The sequence below is a fragment of the Strongylocentrotus purpuratus genome, unplaced genomic scaffold (assembly GCF_000002235.5).
Source record: "Strongylocentrotus purpuratus isolate Spur 01 unplaced genomic scaffold, Spur_5.0 spur5_scaffold_4, whole genome shotgun sequence".
In the NCBI taxonomy this organism is placed as follows: Eukaryota; Metazoa; Echinodermata; class Echinoidea; order Camarodonta; family Strongylocentrotidae; genus Strongylocentrotus; species Strongylocentrotus purpuratus.
The window spans coordinates 22,347,053-22,361,778 of NW_022145610.1; the positions used below are offsets into that span (position 1 = coordinate 22,347,053).

Consider the following 14,726-nt stretch of genomic DNA (forward strand, 5'->3'; position numbering starts at 1 on the left):
TGATAAAAATATGTATTGAAGTGTTTAAAAGTGAATAGTATTGTAAAATGCAATTGTATCACATAAATACATCAATTACGTTTAAATTCAGACAGAATATATCGTAGATAGTAATGTTTAAAACATGTATTCAAGTGTTTAAAAGTGAATAGTATTGGAAAATGCAAATATATCACATAGAAAGATAGCCTTAACATCAATTACATTTAAATTCAGACGGAATATATCGTAGATAGTTTCGATAAAAATATGTATTTTAATGCTTAAAAGTGAATAGTATTGTAAAATGCAAAATATCACATAGAAAGAGAGCCTTAACATCAATTACATTTAAATTCAGACAGAATATATCGTAGATAGTTTTGATAAAAATGTGAATGCTTAAAAGTGAATAGTATTGTAAAATGCAAATGTACATGTATCACATAGAAAGATAGCCTTAACATCAATTACATTTAATTTAGTTAAAATATAAAATGTAGTAAATACTATTGTTAAAAACATGTATTCAAGTGCTTTAGTGTGAATGGTATTTTTTTTTTTGGGGGGGGGGATGAAAAATGTGTTCTAATTAATGTAACCACCTTGAAGGTAATCTGAATAAGTGCAATATGTTCTGTGGTGAGAATGGAGTACGTACATGAAGTTGTGTTCACTTTTTGAAGTATTAGTCATTATTTAGTTTGTGTAACCAGAGAATACCCCCTTTTGTTTAAAGTGTGCTTTTGTTGTATCCTTATAGACATAAATTTGACCATGAAATTGGTAATCATGACAAAAATCAAGGTTTTGTAGCATTTCTGATATCTGAACAACTGAAGTAAAATCTTGAATTTTTTCGGGCAAATTGTTTGATGACAACCATTTCTCAGCCCAGGTACTCTGGCAGCTCTAAGAATCATCTTCTGAGGTGAATAGTTCTGTCAGTTCATGTGCTACATCATGGACTGTGTTTCACTTTTGTGAGCTTATAGGCAGGCACGTAGTCACGGGGGGGGGGGCACGTGCTCCCCCCCCAAAAAAAAAAAAAAAAAATTTCCAAGATCGATTGAACTTTTTTAGACCCCTATTTTTTTACCTCGATCGATTACATGTACATGTATGTGCCCCCCCAAACATCAAACTCTGGCTACGTGCCTGCTTATATGAGCACATTATATGGACAATAGATCATTGAGATTGTACCGTCTGTATACGATAACAGATCAGCCGAAAAAGGGCGTGTGCCATTCACCCCTATTTTATTCCTTATTATTTTTGCAAGATTTTCAGCATGGATGGTATGTACGTATTTAAATACCCCCAAAATGCCATGGAATATTTTTCTAGAGCCTTTTTTTAATGTTTGGCTGGTTTACTATGATATTAAGGAGCAGTGTGGGGGTAAATTCCTTCTGATAAAAAAACTTTATATGCTTTAGGGGAAATTTTCTTTTAAGACCGTCAATACTACTGAGCCAGAAGGGATTAGACCACACAGCGAGGTCACTGACAGGTGGCTATCTCATTAACTCAGCTCTCAACTAACATAAGAAAAAGAGGATCATGGGGTACCAACAGGCACCGATTGGGGAAGTTTTCTATATAGAGGGAGCAAGTAGCTACAAGTAGGACAGTGGGGCTGTAAGAAATCCACAAATTTACCAACATCATTATCCTGTTAGTACATATTGCTGTGGTAATGCTCAGAATAGCTTTTTCAGTGAATGCTATTTAAGAAGGTTCCGTGGTAATGTTTGTGCTCTCTTTAGCTATTGGTTATATGTCTTTATCATGCGCATTGCTTGGAGTTCCCCCGGGGAGTCCTCGGTGTTATGCATTGTAAATGCATGAATAGCTGGCCATGCACATCTAAGGTGCCCACAAACATTACTGCTGAACGTCCCTAAGTTATAGGCAGAGGTCTTTTGCAGAAAAACAATCAATGTCGAAAACTTTATATCTTATGTCCTTGGTAGTTGTACAATATATTAGTGAGAAAAAAAATCACACTGCCCTGTGTATGAACAGACATTCCATTTACAAAGTATACTATACATCATGAATGGCTGAATAGTAAGTTTACAAAGTGAACATATATACTTCTTTTGTGCCATTAGGAATATAACCAATTTTATATCTTATGCATAGTTTACAATGAAGATCATTGATGTAAATTCATGTGTTTGCTTGATTACGATATATTGGTTAAATGAAAATTTATACTTGATTGTAGTTACTCATAGAAAATGAACAAATTTGTAAAAATTTGTTGCTTTTTATGATGGTCCCGCAGGCATAAGGTTAGCCAATAAATCATTATCATTATTTTTTGTTTGTAAGTAAACACCCACTCTATTCCTCCTTTGTGTTTAATAGGAAAAGACCATCTTACTTTTTACCAAAATAAATATTGTACACATGTCCAAATACAAAATAGTTTCTGGACCAAATAAGTACTATTAAAGCTTATCTGCCGTAGTTTACGGGAGGGATTAGAGCACTCTGCAAGGTCACTGGACAGGTGGTTATTTCATCAACTCAGCTCTCAGTTAACATAAGAAAAAGAGGATCATGGGGGACCAATGGTCACCGATAAGGCATTGTTTGTTATATAGAGGGAGCAAGTAGCTACAAGTAGTGCAGTGGGCCTTTAAGTATTTAATCACTGCAGCGCACATTAATATCTTTTCAGAGCCCTTTTCTCTTTATAATTTTCTTTCAAAATTTCTTGTGAGACAAGAAGATAATTGATTGTATAAATTTCTGTATTTGTAAAGTTTAGAGCACACTATATTTTTTCTGGTGGATTTGGAGAATGTTTTTACCCAAATGTAATGTATTTAGATGAGTCTATATGATCAAATTTCTTGTAGAAATGAAAATTGCACATGTGTGCGTTGAATAAATATGCTTTTGAAATATTACCGATGAAGCCCAGTGTGTTTCTGTTGCTGTGATTGCTGATTTGCTGTCAGGATGTATGTAAAATAATTCAGAAGCGGAGAAGTCTCCAAAGCTTTGTTTGCTTGCTTCATTTGCTTGCTGAGTTTAAAAAACTTGAAAATTAAAATTTGGGCAACAGACAACAAAGTTTTTGGTGCCATTTGATCACTTTTTATCAAATTCACCATCCACCATTAGTTGTACCATGGACCTATGGTTGCGCCATATGAATTATTATCACCTCCATCATCTTAACCACCTCATCAGTGTCATAATTATCATTATGACCATGACCACCACCAACCCCATAATGAGATACCATTTGATGAATGCTTCAAGTAATTATTATGTAAACGTACATTGTACATTGTTAAGCACTTTGAGAGGGCCTTCGGTCCTGAAATGCGCTATAAAAGAACGAACTATTATTATACCAGCATCATCATCACTACTGTCACCACCAATCAATCACACCATCATTATTACCTTCCTCATCACCATAATCAATTAATCACCATCACTGCCACACCATCATCATTGTTTCCGTCATCATCATTATCATTTCCACCATCTACATTACTATGATCTCTATCTTCATCATCATTTCGTTCACAATCAAATCAAATCTACATCATTACAAGGACCATTGCTACAATTTTGGACTAATTTTATCCTAATGATTCCTCATAATAGAGAATTATTTTGGCATTTTCTATTACTATCATCTTCATTCTCTTAATGATCATCATGAAGTTGTAATTAATGTCCTTTTAGTCATCATTCCTCCAAAATTAATATATCAATGTCCATCATGAAACACTAAAACAAATTTAACTCAAAAGAAATAATACAGTCTCAATCATTTTCTTAAATCAGGTATCTGGTATAATTTAGTCCATGATGTCTATTCCAAACAGACATCAATTTGTACAGCATACATTGGTACAAAAATATTTTCAACATTCATAAATATATATATCATTTGCAATACAAATTGTATATAAAATTCCTAAATTGTACAACTAACATTTATAAATATAATGAATATTGAATATAGTATGAATGACTAAGGCTGATTTTGTCACTAACATGACATGAAGAACAAATATTATAATATTTTAGTACACAATATAAAACATACAATAACAATATGCAATTCTGGCAAGATCTATATTTACATAATGTATAACTAAATAAAATTTATATATTATCACTTGGTTATGGATTTTTTTTTTAAACTATGTGAAAATTCATAAAATAAAAACATAAAATTTACATGTAGATGACTGAATTCAAAGACAAAGGTGTTTATGAGGGCCCTCTTGCATACAAAGTTGCATTTGAATGCATATCTGAAAATCAACCGCCTTTCTAAATGCGTGTTTCTGATCAAAATTGCATTTAAAGAGAAGGTTGAGTTCTGGGAAGAGGTGAAAAATAATTTGTGAGCGTTATCATTCTTATTATGCAAGTGTGGAAGAACATCAGATAAGACATGTTCCCTGAAAAGTATATCTCTTCAAATGCCTTCATATTCTAAATATGTCATGTACATCGTAAAACTCGGGGGGTAGGTTTTTTATGCCACGTGTTCATGTAGTCCCATATACATCTTTCTGTGTACAGTGTTTGTAACTTTACCAAGACTTGGCCAATTTCTTATTATTTTGATGATTCCAGAACCTTGCAATACACACAAATTCTTATATGCTAGATAATCAACCTTTTCTAGTCGATTCCACACCGTTTCTTTCACAATTCAATCGCATGACCAGAACTCAACTTCATCTTTAATTTCAATTGCGACAATTTATGCACGAGGCTAGTTCAAGCAATTATATTGTAAACCTGAATGCATGTGTTCTGGATTCTGAGGTTTGCTCTGATCTTCATATCTTTTCTTTGAAAGATAAAGCATTGTGTACCAACCGATTTACATTACTGATTATTCATGATTTCTAAATTAAACCATCATTTTTTTTAGAGATTATTATTTCACCATGACATGAGTATAACAGGTTTCTTAAACTGTAAGAATAAGGATTGGATGAATAAAGACATCATCTTGTTGCCAGGATATTCATGATCAGCACAATGAAAATGTTCCCTCATACAATGTATCTTATATCTTATATTATACTCTTTTTTTTTTCATTGAACAGACTTTGACCTGCATCATTAAACAAATTTGCCATACACAAATCAGGCACAGATGTTACCTATAACTTTACCTTAACTGCAAATATTGGATATTCCTAAGGCAGCAGCCAAGCTTCCAGGCCTATCTCCTTGTCCCTTGTTGTACTTTAACAATAACTATACTTCACAGAAGTACCTGTATACATGGTTTCAAATCTTGCTCATTATCTGAAATATTTATCACATCAAAACATGATCACACAGTCACACACAATCCTAATCAAATGTGTACATGAGTGAGGGAATGTATAATCTGGTCAATGGCAATCCAACTTTTCTAATTGAGAAAAGTCAAATAAACTGAGTTGTAAAGGAAAGCAAAAATCAGACAATCTACAATGTATTAGAATTTAGAAGTGTTACAAAGTTTTGGTAATCACTCCAACATGTACATTTGCATCTAGTTTAAACAGACTAATGTAAAACACCTTGCACTTGTACAACTGTAAATACTTTATACGTTTATTCAAAATTATGACACATCATAAATTATTTGGTTGCTCCCACAGCACTTCATAATGATTTGAGATTTGTTAACTTTAAAGGTATGAATACATTTATAAATATTGTTTGACAGTCATAAGTTATGACAATCAGTCATCAAATAACTTCCGTCTGGGCTTGAGAGGCTTGTAATAAAGCCCAATATCCTTGTATTGTACAGCATGCACGTCCGCCCAGTTTACAAACTCCTCCACTCTCGGAAGAAGAACCTTGATCAAAGATGCAACGTCGTCTTCAGCGGAATGAGAATTTGGAGGTTCCCTTCCGAATGTTCTCTTAAAGATGTTGATGAGAGAATATGAGATTTTGGGGGACTTGGTGTGGTAGTGCTGATTTGTTTTTCTTGGGGGTGGGGGAGGGGATGGGCGTTTAGTGAGGGTCCGTTCGGGTGTGTTATCAGAAGAGGTACTGGAACTGTACTCTGTAGTAGTAGTAGTAGTAGTAGTAGTAGTAGTTGCAGTAATGTGAGGAGAAATGGGATCTAGGGTTGGTATAGAGGGCTGTGTAGAAGCACCTAGATCTTCAGAGGTTTGCGGTTGAATCGATGATGATGAAGATGATTCATGATGTGAACTTGCCAAAATGGTAGGACAGTTCATTGAAGTTTCGTTAGATTCTGTCACAGCAGCAGCACTAGAAACAGAGACTCTGCTCTCACTGTAAGTGGAAGTGTTACCGGTAGACAGATTTGTTCCTCTTTTTTCTGAGTAAGGCCATCCAGTTGAAACATCACATTCTGGCAATTTTCTTTTCAGTGAGAATGGCTCCTCATCCTGCTTGACCTCTGTCTCAGTTGCAAAGTTAGCTCTGAAGCCCTCCAAGGAGTCTGCACAAAAAAGATCCTCAAACACTTCTTCTGCTTCTGCTTCTTCAGTGCAGTCTGCTTCCTTCAATCTTGAGGATTCTTGCAGAACTTTGGTGTAGTGTGTGTGTTCCTCTGCAGTCAGCCTGGACAGTTCTGTTCGCAACATGGGAAGTCAAATCTTTTCCCATTGTGCGCAACCAGACAAACTGGCCCCTCTTGTCGCTTCAGGAAAATATTCAGCATGGAGATCGTATCTTCATCGAGGGACATCTTCTTGCTCTCGCCAAGATTGAGGTTGTCCAACCCGGTGAGCAAAAATGTCTGTGCACTTGTCTGCTTTCGGGGATCCAAGCAAAGAGTCAATTTGTCAACAACTCTTGGCAACGATACCTTAGACAGATCGTACGTTGCGTCCTCTCTCCTTGCCCCATTTATTGACGAAAGGACAGCCGGGTGAAGAAGTCCGGTGCGGTGGACCGCAAACAGACTCATTTCAATGATTTTTGGCCGCTCACAACTTTCTAGATGGCTGGTTTCCAAATCAACAAAGACAAAGCTATTTATGGTGAAACCTACTGCACTATCCATGGCTACTGAAGTTCGTTAATCAGCTGATGCGACTCAAATATTCGTAGTTTGCATTGCCGGGCTTGAGGTTGAGCATGCATAGAACATAGTCTAGTGACGTGAGCCAAGATTTCTTAGCCGAGCCTAGCCGGTAGGCGATAGCCTGCGCCTATGCTACTGCTACTTTGCTAGCGGCCATGCATGCCAGTGCAGTCCGAAGATTTCTCCGTCATGCTCATCATAAAATACTTGATTGAGACCAATGTCAGTCAGAATTTGCACTGTTTGTAGATCTGCAAATAGCTACCGGTCGTACTGATGATCATATCCCTTTACAGTCATAGTAGTTCGACACTTTTACAAAGAGACATGTAAGTATTTCCTTGTCGCCATTGCGAAATACTACGCGTCATGACGCTGACATGTAGCCTCACGTACCGGTACGTCACACACAAACAAATAGTAAACAGCTACATGTACGTACATGCATGCGGGCGCGCGATGTACAAACTGGGGATTACCCGAAAAGAGTAGTCTTTTCACCGGTCACATTCAGTGGAGCACAAAAAAAAAAGAAGGAGGGAGAAAACCTTCTCGAGTAGTCCGCAGGAGTAGTTGAAAGAAAATCTACTAAATTTAAATGATGGTTAAGAAAAATAGAAGTGGAGTAGACATAGTAGTAAACAGCATCATACAATATTAACGTTTTATGTTAAAAAATAAAAGTGGGGGGGGGGGGGGGGTGGGGGGGGGGGGGGGGGGGGGGGGGTCCTAGATCCTGTTTTTATTAGATCTTGTATCATTTTAAGATAGATAGTTGCCACACTCCAACCAAGCGTTATGTAAGCCTACCTTAAATGTAGGGGCAGGTATAATTCCCCGTGAGAAACATGAACAGTGAACCCAGTGGCGTTGAATGGTGAATATGGTGGATTTACCACAACGCCATAGGACGCGAGCGTTTAGTCGATTTCACGTGATGTATCTTTGGAAAAAGTCAACAAAAAATACAAGCTGTATGCCCGAAGAGGCGAGGAAGATTTAATTAGATCTATTGGTTTGGAAGCAGAGGCGGCGCTCCCGGAGAGCAGGGGGGCACAGTGCCCTCCCACTTTTTCAAGTACCCTAAAAGTGCCCCTTTTTGCATAGGAAAAGTGCCCCTTTTACTTTGATAAGTGCCCCGTTTATTTTGATATGTGCCTCTTTTTCCTTTTAATAAGAGCCACTTCCCCTTCTCATTACCCTTTTAACAATGATATGTGCCCAATTTCTTTTCTAATAAAGACCCTATCCCTTTTACATAAATGCCCCTTTTTACTTCTTATAAATCCCCCCTATCAAAATCTAATGGGCGCCTCTTTTCCATCGACAAATGCCCATTTCCTTTTCATCCCTGGTGCATGCCTCTTTTTTTAGGTGTAAGATGTGCCCCATTTTCACTTCTGATAATTAGCCTTTGTACTCTGACACGTGCTCCTTTTCTTTTCTAATAACTGTCTTAACCCTTTCGATAAGTGTCCCCTTTTCCTCTCATCATCAAACGTGCCCCTAATTTCAAGCGACTAAAAGCAATTTCCCCCAAGGCTCGCCCGCTACGCTCGCTTGTAGTTATAGACGTTATAACAAAGATCTTTTCAGTCTTCCGTTATGAGAATGTGCTTATATAACCCCATCAGGATTGGGTCATTCCTCTTTATAAGATTTTTTTTTTTTGCACTGCGACCTTATAAATCTTTTAAAAAAATTCTCGCTCGCTTTGCTCGCACGCAAATGAATTTTTAGACCATCACACTCAACTGCAAAGATGATACGCAAAATCTTATATGATGTATAAATAAAAACAAATATTGAAATTATCCCCGATAATGTAATCACAATATAGGTGTATATACCAATGTCTAAAAAATTGTATATTTACCCTTTGAGATTTCCCTTTGAAGGTGCCCTTTTTTCCAGAAAGTGCCCTCTTTTGTTGGTGCCCCCCTCCCCCCCCCCCCCCCCCCCCCCCCCCCCCCACTTTGGAAGTCGCTCCGCCGCCTCTGTTTGGAAGGTTTGAATAGCTTATCCGGGGTAAATTTTTGCGCTGATTCCAAAAGTCTTATTGAGCCTACTCATGATCTAACTGACACAACCGTCTTCTTTTTCTTGTTTGTTTGCTTATATTTGGCAATTAGTCAAGATTGACCATTTTTGCCATGAACACTTTCTTTTATTTATTTTAAAATTTAACATGAAGGATAATCGTGTTTCGTTAACCTCCTTTCTGGAAATGTGACCAGTTTAGCTAATTTACGTGCTCCAGCTCCAAATATCGCCCCTATCGATACCCGCGCACTTTTTAAAATGCCATCTTACCAGTCTTTGAACTACGTCTCTCAGATTTTCAGTTATGGAAGAAAATAAACCTAGGTCACTCCGACAAAGGTCAGAGGGTGTCAATAAACATAATGATGGTGGAGCGACACCAGAATTTCTTTAAAAAAACTAAGCTGTTAGCAGTTATTAGCAAATAATTATGGGCCATTTATTCATTGTGATGAATAAGAGATAAAACACAATTATTGTCTCCCTAAAAATAACAATAGCAATGATTTTATATTTTAATTGTTCATTATCATCATTTAAAACTTAGGCCTTTAATTTTAAACAAAATGTACAATGTTATCATATCTCACCGTTTTACATTTCAAAGTGCTATCATTCATGATGGCGTTTAATTAGGAAATGGAAAGGGGTTGTAATTGTTAATCATTCTGCTCCTTGTGGAGCAATCGCCTATGAGCACACTCATTAAAACGATTATAGATATCATAAACTTAAATAAAGGTATTTCTCTAACTGTGTTCTTAGGTTAGATTATGTTATATATTTCCAGTATTTTTCAAATAGTATGTCGCATTGGTCCGTTTTTAATTTCTACGTAATCTTGCAATCCTATAAGTACAGGATGAGGTGTACTTACTAATCCAATGTTCACATGCATTATGATCGAGTATCTTAAGTAGTTAATAGTCTAACTAGACAGTGAGAATTGATTAGCACCTAAGTAGCGCCCAATTAGTGAATCTTTCATGTCTCACAAATGAACCATTCATTGATTGTCAGAAAAGACCTCTTTTTTTTTGGTCTCGAAATTTGGAAATTTGACATTTTTTATAGTTGGGGGGGGGATAAGGTCACCTTTTTTAGGTCAGCCATGGGCATAATTTTTTTTTTTTTTAATAATTTAATTTTTTTTGTTTAAACCCAAAGGTGGGGGGGGGGTTAGGGGGGTTTTAGGGGGGTTTACACACATAAAAATACCAAAGGGGGGGTTCAACCCCCCCCCCCCCTCCCTGTGTACGCGCCTGATATATACATCTGCATGGGTGGGAATCCGTTGTTGCATGAAGGATAGCGCTCCTTTGTGCAAGAACACGGGGGAAAACACAGTAAACAAATAGAAATAATAAAATAGCAAACTACGTGTGTTTTTCATTGTCGCTTACAAAAGTGATTATACTTACTTGTTCATTTCCACCTTTTCTTCAAAATTTCTTCTCGACATTGCACTTGCATAACAAAACAACAAACTAATAAGTTTAAAGGCATTAATACCTTTTCCATCAAGACTTTCAAGAAAAAAATATAGATTTGTGCGAAATAATCTAAAAATGAAATTATAAATTTGTACAGAAACTTATCTAGAGATCAAACACATGCAAGTCTATGCAAACAGGGGCGTCTTGTTTTTTGTAACATATAGCTAGCCCAGTCTAGTTGTTTGTGACCTCTTTGCAAGCTTTCGTAGCTTGATATGTATGAAAATGAGCTCATACTGGAATCTGGGCTCGCTGTGGTACGAACAAAAGCCTGGTCAGTGTGATTCGAGCACGAATGATGTTCAGCAACAGCGATCACAATTACTTATACATATACATTGTTAATTTTCATTGATTTCTTTTATCTGTATAATTTCTTTTGTCATTTTTATGTAAAAAGCAGCATTATCCTTTCTTCTTTTATGTTGATCTTTATCTAATTCAAATAACATAGAGCCTACATGGAAAAGTATATCACAACATGTAGCACCTTTTTACAGCAAAAGTCATAGACTCCACGTAGTGGTTACGAGCTTTTGTTTATGCTTTGGCGGTTTATTGGTTTTATTTGGGCGAAAAAATGAATGATGAAAAATATTTATTTTTTCTCGTTTTTTACGACTTTATTAAGTAATAAAACAAATCTGAAATAATTGTATCCAAATTCCTGAGGTCAAAAGCTGGCATTGATAATTATATACACGCGTATAGCTACTTATAGATATTGTTGGTTACATCATGTAGTTTACTACTAAATAGGTCTACTCCGCTTCTCGTCTTTTCTGCCATCCTTTAATTTAGTCCATTTTCTTTCATCTACTCCTGTGGACTTTCTCAAGCATTTATTTGTTTCCCTTCTTTGTTTGTCCCCTCCAATGAAAATAGCAGAATAAATGTGACCGGTGAAAAAAGACTACGCATTTTGGGTATTCCCCAGTTTGTACAACCCACGCATTTAGCTGTTTTCTATTTGTTTGGGTGTGACCATGGAGTCCATGGTGTGACTTGAGGCCAGCGTCATGACGCGCAGTATTGGGTAATAATGACACTACGACCTTATTTACAGATAAACAGTGATTCTGACTCACATTGGTCTTAATTATTAATATGATGAGCATGACGAAGGAAGCTTAGGCCTGCATTATAGGCACAGACTCGGCTAATAAATCTTGGCTCACTCGAGTTTCTTCTGTGCTCAACCTGCATAAGCCCGGCAATGCAAGCAACGAATATTTGGGTTGCATCACCGGATATACCAACTTCCCGTCGCTTGTTCATGTTGAAATTGAACCATCTTAAAGCCATGTAAACTCTTTATCTTGCTATCATGGCCGTATAAATGTTGATACACTGTGCCTGCATGAACTATTTCAATATTCTGTAAAATGATATGGCTCATAGACTTTCTACTTCACTTCCGTTGGCCGATTAATAACATTGTATGATAATACGCCAATGGTGATCTGTACAGTATTGAAGAAGAAGAAGAACAACAACAACAGAGGAAGACACGGTGCACTGTAAGATGACTTATGCAAGCAATTATTTAAATGTGTCAAAATACAGTCTACGGAGTACAGCCTGCAACCATGGCTCTTGTTCATATCATAGATACACATAAATACTGCACTGTCACTCTGTTGGAACACTGCTTTTCATAACTGGGCCATAGACTCGGAGCATGCAGTCATTTTCTTCCGTCTCAACACCAGCATCAGTAGCCATGGATGGCGCAGTAGCTACCACCATCAATAGCTTTGTCTTTGTTGATTTGGAAACCAGTCATCTGGAAAGTTGTGAGCGGCCAAAAATCATTGAAATGAGTCTGTATGCAGTCCACCGCACCGGACTTCTTCACCCGGCTGTCCTCTCGTCAATAAACGGGGCAAGGAGAGAGGACGCAACGTACGATCTGTCTAAAGTATCGTTGCCAAGAGTTGTTGACAAATTAACTCTTTGCTTCGATCCCCGAAAGCAGACAAGTCCGGAGACGTTTGGGCTCAGCGGCTTGGACAACTACAATCTTGGCGAGAGCAAGAAGATGTCCCTCGATAAAGATATAATCTCCATGCTGAATATCTTCCTGAAGCGACAAGAGGGGCCAGTTTGTCTGGTTGCGCACAATGGGAAAAGATTTGACTTCCCCATGTTGCGAACAGAACTATCCAGGCTGACTGCAGGGAAACTTTTTGAGGGTCTTTTTTGTGCAGACTCCTTGGAAGGCTTCACATCTAACTTTGCAACTGATACAGAGGAACCGATCTCACTGAAACGAAAACTACCTACTACCGGGAACAATCCCAGCACCTCTTCTGATAACACACCTGAACGGACCCTCACTAAACGCCCGTCCCCTCCCCCACCCCCAAGAAAAACAAATCAGGAATACCACACTAAATCCCCCCAAATCTCATATTCTCTCACCAACATCTTCGAGAGAACATTTGGAAGGGAACCACCAAATTCTCATTCCGCTGAAGACGACGTTGCATCTTTGATCAAGGTTCTTCTCCCGAGAGTGGAGGAGTTTGTAAACTGGGCGGACGTGCATGCTGTACAATACAAGGATATTGGACTCTATTATAAGCCTTAGCCTCTCACGCCCAGACGTAAGTTATTTTGATGACTGATTGTTAAAACTGATGATTGTCAAATAATGTTCATAAAATGTATTCATACATGTAAAGTTAGAAAGTCTCAAATCATTTTTGAAGTGCTGTGGAAACAACTAAACAATAATTGATGATGTGTCATAATTTCGAATACGTGTACATATACAAGTACAATAATTTATGTTTTACATTAGTCTGTTTAAATTAGATGTAAATAATATATTGTTCGGCTGTATATTGCATTACATTCTGTATAGTGATTACAACTTCCAAAATTTGGTAACACTTGTAGATTGTCTAATTTTGTTTTTTCTCCTTTTCAACTCAACAGTTCGTTTGATTTTCTCAATTAGAAAAGTTGACATAACATAAGACTTCCAAGTTTGATTTGGTTAAATATAGAATTCGCCAGAATTTCATTTTGTTTTTCTATGGTTTATATTTATTTAAAGAAATCCTATAATGTAGGCTAGTTGTATGTTTTTCATGTCATTTGAGTAACAATCTGCCTTTGTCATTCATATAATCAAGATTCATTATATCTAAAAAGGTTAGTAATTTGTAAAACTTTAGAATATATTATATATTTTTAGTGAAAATGATATATAATTATTTAATTTGTGGTGGAAATGTTATGAACCAAACTTTGCTGTACAAATTGATGTCTGTTTTCATTAAACATTATGTAATCAATTATATAAGATACCTGCTTTAAGAAGATGATTGAGATTGTATCATTTCGTGTGAGTTGTTACAAGAAACCTCACCCCGAGAAATAAATTTACTTATTCTGATAAATTATATCTATTATATTCTTGCCCAGCAAGAATACTGTACAGTTTCTCAGCACGACATGGGCATCGCCATTTTCTTGATAACGTGACGTACAATGTGAAGTCGTTTATCAAGTAAATGTCTTCAAATTTATGGATGCTTCCTTCCCAGTTTTGTGTACTACAATTGCCAGAACGCAAATTGCATAAATATAAAGCTGGTACTCTTTATATCTACACTCAGGCGCGTACGCAGGGGGGGGGGGGTTAAACCCCCCCCCCCCTTGAGTTTTTTTTATGTGTATGTTTTTTGAGAAAACCCACCCCTTTAGATTTTTTTTTTTTTTTTTTAATTATGCCAATGGCTGACCTAAAAAAGGTGACCTTACCCCCCCAACGGAACAAAATGTCCGAGACCAAAACAAAAAAAGTGTCCTCTTACCCCCCCCCCCCCCCCCCCCGCTTAGCGGCTGTCTGAGTCGTTGTGATTTTTTGGGACTCCTAAAAAAAAAAGTGTCCTCTCACCCCCACCCCCCCCCCCCCTCCCCCTCCCCCCCCCCCCCCCCCCCGCTTATTCAGCGGCTGGCTGAGTCGTTGCGGAAATTTTTGGCCCGATTTTAAACCACCCCCCCCCCCCCTTGAAAAAAATCCTGCGTACGCCACTGTCTACACTTATTCTTTGAGGTGAGGTTTCCTTTAAATGCTGTTTCAATGTTTCATGAAGGACATTGACCTATCAATTTTGGAGGGATGATTACTA

The 14,726-nt window shown here is 37.3% G+C and overlaps 2 protein-coding genes across 2 annotated transcripts; one reads left to right on the forward strand and one right to left on the reverse strand.

Moving 5' to 3' along the window:
• Positions 1-5,568: 5,568 nt before the first annotated feature.
• Positions 5,569-7,428, reverse strand: LOC105441162 (three-prime repair exonuclease 1-like). The gene is given in 2 exon segments (XM_011672042.2): positions 5,569-6,580; positions 6,583-7,428. Coding segments are annotated over 2 exon segments (1,302 nt in total). The 5' UTR covers positions 7,022-7,428; the 3' UTR covers positions 5,569-5,717.
• Positions 7,429-12,180: 4,752 nt separating this feature from the next.
• Positions 12,181-13,548, forward strand: LOC753723 (three prime repair exonuclease 2-like). Its single transcript, XM_011672040.2, has one exon. It carries the CDS (start codon positions 12,263-12,265, stop codon positions 13,172-13,174), a length of 912 nt encoding a protein of 303 aa, XP_011670342.2. The 5' UTR covers positions 12,181-12,262; the 3' UTR covers positions 13,175-13,548.
• The last annotated feature ends 1,178 nt before the right edge of the window (positions 13,549-14,726 follow it).